This window comes from Lipotes vexillifer, unplaced genomic scaffold (genome assembly GCF_000442215.2).
Source record: "Lipotes vexillifer unplaced genomic scaffold, Lipotes_vexillifer_v1.1 scaffold977, whole genome shotgun sequence".
Classification (NCBI taxonomy): domain Eukaryota; kingdom Metazoa; phylum Chordata; class Mammalia; order Artiodactyla; family Lipotidae; genus Lipotes; species Lipotes vexillifer.
Genome location: NW_006783088.1, coordinates 3,792,428 through 3,800,071, shown reverse-complemented (window position 1 = coordinate 3,800,071; position 7,644 = coordinate 3,792,428). Strand labels below are relative to the sequence as shown.

Genomic DNA, 7,644 nt, shown 5'->3' with positions numbered 1-7,644 from the left:
GGCTTCCGCCTGGCCTGGGCCCGCCAGGCCTCTTGGCTGCTTCGGCAGTAGCCCCATCTCGGTCCTGTTATGCTGGCCACAACTATTAAAGTGCCATTTCCTGTTGGGACCGCACTGGGTCTTATCTGCTTGTCTACTTGGACCCCCTCCCTTGCCCAGTTCGTTTCCAGCCCAGGAAAGCCCAAGCCGTTGCTGCACAGAATAGCTTTATAAGGGATTCCCGTCACAGGTGTGCATCGTAATACTCAGCCATGTCCGGCCCATCCCGCTTGCGCTGCTGGGCCCAGGAGAGAAGGGGTCGAGGCCGTCGTGGCCGTGGGTGCTTGGGTCGCACCCCATAATCTAAGGAGAGAGAAGAGGGTATGAGTGGGAGGGAGAATCTGTTCTGCGTCCACTGAAGACATCCCCAGGCAGATGCCGTTTGGGACGAGAAGGCCCTCAGGCTGGACCTGGGCACCCTCTCCTAGGGCACCTCTCCCCCACCAGGTAGGGCGAGGGGCAGAGGAGGGGAAGGGGTAGGGGAAGGGGAAGATACTACCGTCCACCAGGCCAGAAAGTGGCTCCAAGAGTTCCAGGGGGGCTGAAAATTCCTCAGGAACAGATCGCTGAGGTCTGCGGGAGATGTGGGGTGCTCAGCCCAGGCCCCAAAGGCAAACCACCGCCTCTCATCAGAGGGGGAAACGGGCCAGGGTGGGGCCACACTACAGAGTCCCCACCTTCCAGGCCCCTGGCCCTGTCGGGCCCTGACCCCGTGTCCCCAGGAGTTACCTTAGCGCCTCGGGGCAGAGGAGCGCAGCCGCCAGGATGAGGCTGAGGAGGCGTCGGCGGCTCATCGCGGCCCTGGGGTACAGAGCCCCCAGCATGGCGAGAACCATCTTCGACTTGGGTCCCTGCTCCAGGCTTCTGCCCACCCCTCCCCCAGCAGAAGGACGGAAGCTGCTGCCAACTCCCAGGGCCACCTCACAAAGGGCGCCCGTTCCGGGGCTCTGCGTCAGCACCAGCGCCGGGGCTAGGCTTGAAACCTCCATGCTGAGGTTGGTTGGTTGATTTTACTGAGGCTATGGACCCGCAGGGGCCACACCACACCGTGTTTCTGCCATCACTGGTTATGGGCACAGATCTCAGTTCGGACCCTGACCTCGCCTCTTGCTAGGCGGACGCATCACTTCATCTCTGTGGGCCTCGGCTCCCTCACCCGTGAGGCAAGGTGCACACGTGTGTACCTAGGGACTGGCACACAGGAGGCCCTGAGCAGAGGTCACAGTCACCGAACCCTCACACCTGGAGTCCCCACCGCTCCCACTCAGCCTCATCCCCTCCTCCCGCCCCCACCACTGCCCCACCTCTCCCTCCTGTGCCTCCGCAATCCCAGGAAGGTCCTGCCAGGTAAAGGGCCCAGAGCAGGCCACTGAGCAGAGCCTGCTCTGAGGGCCTTCCCCACGCCGCTCCCCGCAGCTTAGAAGAGCCTGGGCCCGGGACGCCACAGGCCCTGCCACCACCCCTGAGGCTGACAGGGATTTCAGGTTAGGTGGCAAAGCCTGGGACCTGGTCCCCTCGAGCATAAGCTTCCCGAGGGCAGGGACTACAGGAAGCCCAGTACTTGACACCCGGTGGGTGCTCAGTAAACACTTGTTGAATGAATAAATGCAGCGTGACAGTAGGCTGGAGACCGAGTCTCTAAACAGGCCTGCAGCAAGGCCGTGCGGCCCTCTGGTTCCTGCCTGGCCCCCGATCACGCGGTGTGGACCTGGCTCACGTTCGAAGCCGCACACTGACTTCCCACTGACCACCTCCCTTTCTGTGTCCTGGACACGGCTGGCTCCCACAAGCCCGCTCAGCATCCTCTGTCCCCACCAAGGTTCCCTCCACACCCCCCGCCTCCCGACCCGGCCAGGAACCACAAGTTCCAGACGCTCTGGCTCTGCCTAACTCCAAACCCCTCATTTCCTTGCCTCCGAGACGCCCCCCTCTTACTCTCTATCCACAACCAGTCCCCACAGCCTGGCTAGGTTACACCAAAACCCCTCTCCCTCCTGCCATTGTCTTCATTCAGCCCCATCCACTGTGGCAGGTCTCCAGCCACAGCGTCCTGCTCCATTTTCCACCCCTACTCACGGGCCACCCTGCACACCACCAGCGCTGAGATGAGCTTTGAAACAGGTCCCCTCCCCACCACCTCCTAAAGGCAGGTCCGAGTTTCTTGCCTGGTATTCGACGGCCCAGTGGATTTGGCCCTGACCTCCCCCTCCAACCTCATCCCCTCAGCTCCCACCGACTCCCCTCCGCTCCAGCAGGGGCTTCACCCCACTGCAACACTACGCGTGCTGTTTCTGCACACGCAGCCTCTGCTCCCAGTCTGGCCAGTGACCAACAGATGAAGTTTTACCAGTTTAAAAGCCTGCTTAAATGGAGGGTTCCCTGACCAGCGTACCCTCCGGCTGGTCCCGGAGGGCAGGCAGCCCCACTTGCACGGCTCCAATCTGACCACTTTCCCTGCACGCTTCCACCTACTAAAACAACCCAGGGCACTGATGCATCCACACATCTGTCTCCCCTATCGTCAAGAGTGAGAGCAAGGAGCTGGGCCTGACTCATTTCGGACCGCACATCACAAGGCACAGAGCCCACTACACGCAAGTGCCCAGCAACGCCTGCTAGGCAACCCAAGGTCACGGGTCTTGAGCGATGACCGCCTGAAGGCTCAGTACCTTCATCCCCGAGCCCAGGACCTGAGTGGGGCTTCTCAAGAGGCACTTGGGGAAAGCAGTCAGGGAAGGGCCGGCCCCTCCCAGGGTGGAGCTGAGGCAGAGCCAGTAGAGTGCAGATGGAGCCCTCTTAGAACCCAAGTGGCTGCCCGTCTGGCTAGTAACTCGAGCAGGAGCATGTGGTCTGCTCACAGCACAAAGGCAGCAAAGGCTGAGGAAGGGGGAAGACCAGGCAGAAAGAGCAGCTGCACCATCCAAACCCCTCTCCCATCCCCAGCAGCGTGCATGGCTCCACGCGGGGCCGGCCACCAGGGAAAACATGGGGGAGACCCCAGCTCATACCGTGTGAACCTGCACCCAGCTTTCCCCAGAGCCTCTCGGGCTCCCATCCCTGCCAACCTTACCACCGCCCCGGTGTCAGCCCCAATGCTGGCTGGTGCCTGATGCTCCTTTCCCACAGCAGAACAGCCTTTTGCTCTCAAGCAGGAGTTCAGGACTTGAGGTGCCGCTCTGCACTGAGCCGGGCCCACCATCACCGGGCTCCACCACGGAGCGGCTGGCAGGCAACAGGCCCTGGCAGGGGGAGGGGCAGACAGAGGCTCCGGCCAGAAGACACAGGGGCAGCTGGCATCCACTGTCTAGGTTCAGCCTTGTCTGTCGTCAATAGGGACCGGTGAGAGAGAAGCAGCGTTCACGCCCGCAGCTGCGGTGGCAGGCAGGGTCCCATGCTAAGTGAGGTGAAACGCCAGCTTTCTGTGGCTGGAGGAACCCAGGTCCCAGTCCTAGCGGTGGCTTCCCAGCTCAGTGACAAGGTGCAGGCTTGTGTCTCCATCACTGGAGGATGCAAAGTCAAAAGGGTATTAGGGGAGCTCTAGTGGTGACCAGGGCTGTGTGCAGAGCCTGGCCAGGGTGGGAGCGCCAGGCACCCTGGGCGGTGGGTATGGAAAGGTCACAGGCTTGGACACTGCCAGAGTCAGTTTTATTAGGGCAGAGGGGACCAGGGGACTGAAGGGTTGAGGCACCCCCTGCCCTTCCCCACACCCCAATTGTGGAATGTCTGTCAGCCCCAACTGTAGAAATAAATTTTCTGCCAGGTAGGCAAGTAATCCATGAGTGGCCCTGCAATGACAGAGAGAGGAACAAATTCAGAGCTGAGGGCCAGACTCCAACCTGGCTCTGCTCTACCCGGGGCCCTTCTGAGCCACTGCTGCCCCAATACAGCTGCTCCCATCCACATGGCAGGAGCCCCCAACTCTCCCACCTCTTCCCCCAGCATTGGCAGCAATATCTGTCCTCGTTTACAGACAAGGAGTTTCAGGCTCAGAGCAACCACACGGCTGTCCAGTTGTACATGCTGACGGCCCCAGCCCAGTGCCTCTCTGCTGCGGTGGGATCTCCAAACAGGCTTCTCCAGCAGGCTTCATTCCCGCCATACAGTCTCCACCCACAGAAGCCAGTCTCTTATCACTCGAGAAGCTGTCACCCACCCAACCTGACCTCCCGGGCTCCCTCTCCCAACTGTGCCAAGAATGATATTACAAGGAGACAAAGAGAAAACAGGGTGATGGGGCACACGTGAGATCCGACACACTCAATAATCATCACATCGCCGCCCCAAGCTTACTTGTGACCAGGCCAATGCCTGGGACATGGTCTGCCAGCAGCTGGAGCAAAAAGAGGATCTTGGCCCTGCAAGAAAGGAGCAGGTTGAGTAGGCGGTATGGGTCCCTGCAAATGCAGGTGCTAAGAAGCCTCCACTGACTACCTGACTAAAGGCAGTGCATCTCCGAAGACAGAAAGTCACTCTGTGGATCAAGGACATCCTCCAGGACAGAAGGACGAGACCTCTGGTCCTGCCGTCCCCCAGCCACATGCCTGGAAAGCTCACACCTCAGCCCACAACTGGAAAGCAGCCGGGCTCTAGACACTATATTGTGTGACAATAAAAAAAAGGGGAAAGAAGATGCTCTCTTCCCAGCCTACACCCCAGAGGCCCCTCAGCACCCTGCTCCCTGTTCTCTGGGGAAACAAGAAATTTCTCTGACGGGTTTCTGGACCACCCTTCTCAGTCCGGGCCACTGCCCTAAGGGTGCTGGACTGGCAAGGTCAGCAGGAGACCGAGCCAAACTGGAGGTCTGCAGCCTGGGAAGCCACCTCTGCCATTACCGTCTCCCAACCCCTCGGGTTAATGAGATACCGGGGCTATAATGTTTCCTCTGCAGAGTGCAAGCAATCTGTAGCGGGGAGGTCATATGATCCAAATTAAGTCTCCAGAATGTTTCCTCTAGAGTATGGAATAGGATTTGGCTTTAGTACCTTATGAACTTTTAAACTTATCTGAAAATAGGAACTGCCAGGCAGTTACTTTCACTCAGGTGGTTATTAAACATGACCTAAGCTTACTTTCTATTGTCTCAGAAAGTAAACAGAGGTTGTACGGACAAAACATTTAAGTACAATTGCAACTGAACACTCCAGACTTTAAGCAGCGTACTTGTTATGGCCTGGACAGAGAGGGTCCCGGGACTCCAGTCTGTCTCACAGCCCCAGTCGCTGTACAGGGACCCCTCGTCAAATCTCAGTCTGACCTCAGGAGAGGTCTTTGGGAGACTTGGCCCTGAGCCACCCCTGACTCTGCCCCAGCAGGCCTCTCTCTGTCTGGCTGTGGCTGGGAGCTCTGGACCCTCACAGGGGATGGAGTGAGGGCTGGGCAAGGCAGGGACGAGTCAGGAGAGTACACGGACGTGGAATCTGCCTCTGCCACTGGCTAGTGGTTCCGTTTCAGTTTCCCAACCTCTTTGAACCTCAAGTGTCTCCTGTGAGAAGTGGGGATAATTCCAACTATTTGAAAGGACGATGGGCAAGCGAGCCGAGGATGTACTGACAGAAAGTTCACGCCCATGATCCCAGTGGCCCTGCCCTCAGCGAGCTGTCTACCAACAACAGCTTAAGCTGCACGCAGGGGCGGACAGCCCTGAGAAATCAGGGAGTGACCGCACCCAGGAACAGCACATAGTGGGTGCTCAGTGAACCCAGATCAGGGAAGGAGGGGGGAAGGGAAGGCGTGAACAGGGGTGGGGCACCGTGACCCACTTCCCTCCCCTCTGCTTCACCGAGGGTGGGCCCTGCCATTCTGGGGGCCGGATCCTTACTCGGAGAAGCGGTCGTAGAACGGGGAGCGCAGCAGGTAGTAGAGCAGCAAGATGGTCCGGCGCCGCAGCTCCAGCCGCTCCCTCCGGGTCAGGCCCTTCCTCTCGCTCAGGAGGCTCAGGCTGGCGGGAGGGGACAAGGTTAGGACCAGCAACAAGAGGAACAGGGACCCCTGCCTGCCCAGGTGAGGCCAGGCCTGCAGCACAAAGCCCGGCAGAGGGAATGGAGCCCCCAGGCAGGCCCAGGCTCACCTGGTCACATCCACCACACCAGACAGGAGCCAGGGTGTCCACGACCGCTGACCCCATAGGCCCAGGCTGAGCACTGACGGCCAAGGCGTCAAGGATGTCTCCAGCATGTGGCCCGCCCTGCCCACTCCCGTCTATCCCGCCACACTCCAGGCCAAAGATACAGTGCAGCAGGGGCCGGGCAATATACAAGGACTCTGCGATGGTCTCCTGCAGCCCCAGCGGGGTGGGGGTGATGCTCAGCTCCTCGTGCTGCTGCTGCCGTCCCTCCTGCTGCTGGGGGGCTCCCCAGTGCCTTGAGTGCAGGGACGGAGCTAGAACACAAGGGCAGCAGATGAGCAGCCAGGCCCAAGCCAGGGCGGGGCAGAGGGAGGGCGGGCAGTGACGAAAGCCAGGCCCTCAGGCCCATGCTGACCTCAGCACCGAGGTGCCTCACCCGGCTACATCCTACACTTACTGTTCTGGAGAGTTCGCACCACTCGGTTTGACCGCTTCCCCACATATGACTGCTCCCGGCTGCCAGGGCTGCGGTCACCATCTAGAAGGAACAGACACAACGTCTTACTGTCAGAGGGACATGTTTCCAGCACAGCCTGCAAAGAATGTGCGCGCAGTGAACGCTCGTGGGCTAAGGGAAGAATGGATACTCTTGTACTAGAGCAGAAGCTGAGTCAAGGACACCACAGCAGACGCTGTGGCTGGGACCTGTCCACAGTGGGGAGCATTCTGCAGCCCTCCCCAGCCTGAGGAAAGGCCGGTAATCACCTGTGGCAGACGAGCCAGCCAAGAACCAAGGCTTCCCAGGCTCTGGAACAGGGCAGGGAAGACCCTTGGTCTATGGGGACCACAGCACCAAAGTGGCCATATTGGCACTTCCCTGGCAGTCCAGTGGTTAAGACCCTGCACTTCCAATGCCAGAGGCGTGAGTCCAATCCCTGGTCAGGGAACTAAGATTCCGCATGCCGCGCTGCACGGCCACACAAGAAACAAAAAAAACGAAGGGCTGTATCTTCTCAGTGCTTTGCTTTCAACATGACCATGAAGAGAAGGGAAGAGAAACAAAGAACTGCCCCCACCCAAGGTCAGGAGAGTAAGGCCCAGAGGCCAACAGCTGACGGGCCCAAAGCCTTGAAGGGATGGATCTGCTGGGTACCCTGCCTCATGAGGCTGCGCTCTTGATACAGAACCAGGCCCAGAGACAAGACTGGCAAGACCCCTGCCTCCCACTGATGCTCTGTGCCCTCTTCTTGCAGCCCACAAAAAAGAATGAGGATTCTGACGTCAAAAGTCCTGAGTTTAAGATCTAATCCTGCCTCTGACCTCATCATTCTTTTTCTTCTCTAAAATACAGGGTAATGAAAACAAAATGAGTTGACGAGGACAGATGTGCTCCACAAGTGACAATGCCATATTCACGTTGGTCAGCTCTAAATCTACAGATCAGTCCCATGCCCCGTTTCACTCCAGAGCAGGGAAGCAGCTTACCCTGGGACTGTGCCTGGGTCTCCCTGTCCAGCGGAACGATGGGGGGTGAGGTCTGG

General features: G+C 59.1%; 2 protein-coding genes across 3 annotated transcripts in view; both read right to left on the bottom strand.

Annotated features, from left to right (window-relative positions):
• Positions 1-223: 223 nt before the first annotated feature.
• On the bottom strand, positions 224-875 carry FREY1 (Frey regulator of sperm-oocyte fusion 1). Its single transcript, XM_007455795.1, has 3 exons — positions 769-875; positions 539-612; positions 224-342 (listed from the first exon to the last, which is right to left on the bottom strand). Exons 1-3 carry the CDS (start codon positions 873-875, stop codon positions 224-226), a joined length of 300 nt encoding a protein of 99 aa, XP_007455857.1.
• Positions 876-3,665: 2,790 nt separating this feature from the next.
• PEX16 (peroxisomal biogenesis factor 16) overlaps positions 3,666-7,644 on the bottom strand; it is a 6,105-nt gene continuing 2,126 nt past the window's right edge. Inside the window, exons 5-11 of one of the 2 annotated variants that reach the window (XM_007455794.1) lie at positions 7,589-7,611; positions 6,561-6,641; positions 6,268-6,417; positions 6,107-6,179; positions 5,858-5,977; positions 4,330-4,394; positions 3,666-3,824 (exon numbers count right to left, since the gene is read on the bottom strand). In XM_007455794.1, coding sequence (XP_007455856.1) covers positions 3,766-3,824; positions 4,330-4,394; positions 5,858-5,977; positions 6,107-6,179; positions 6,268-6,417; positions 6,561-6,641; positions 7,589-7,611 — 571 coding nt within the window. In that variant the 3' untranslated portion in view covers positions 3,666-3,765. Of the gene's footprint in view, positions 3,825-4,329; positions 4,395-5,857; positions 5,978-6,106; positions 6,180-6,267; positions 6,418-6,560; positions 6,642-7,588 lie in introns of both variants that reach the window. The other variant, XM_007455793.1, reaches the window with a different exon arrangement.

Excerpts from the sequence above, each read along its gene's own strand:
- FREY1 (XM_007455795.1), bottom strand. The coding sequence starts at position 875 with ATGGTTCTCGCCATGCTGGGGGCTCTGTACCCCAGGGCCGCGATGAGC. Across the intron at positions 613-768 it reads CTCTGCCCCGAGGCGCTAAG|ACCTCAGCGATCTGTTCCTG; the intron begins GTAACTCCTGGG and ends CATCTCCCGCAG. Across the intron at positions 343-538 it reads ACTTTCTGGCCTGGTGGACG|ATTATGGGGTGCGACCCAAG; the intron begins GTAGTATCTTCC and ends CTCTCTCCTTAG.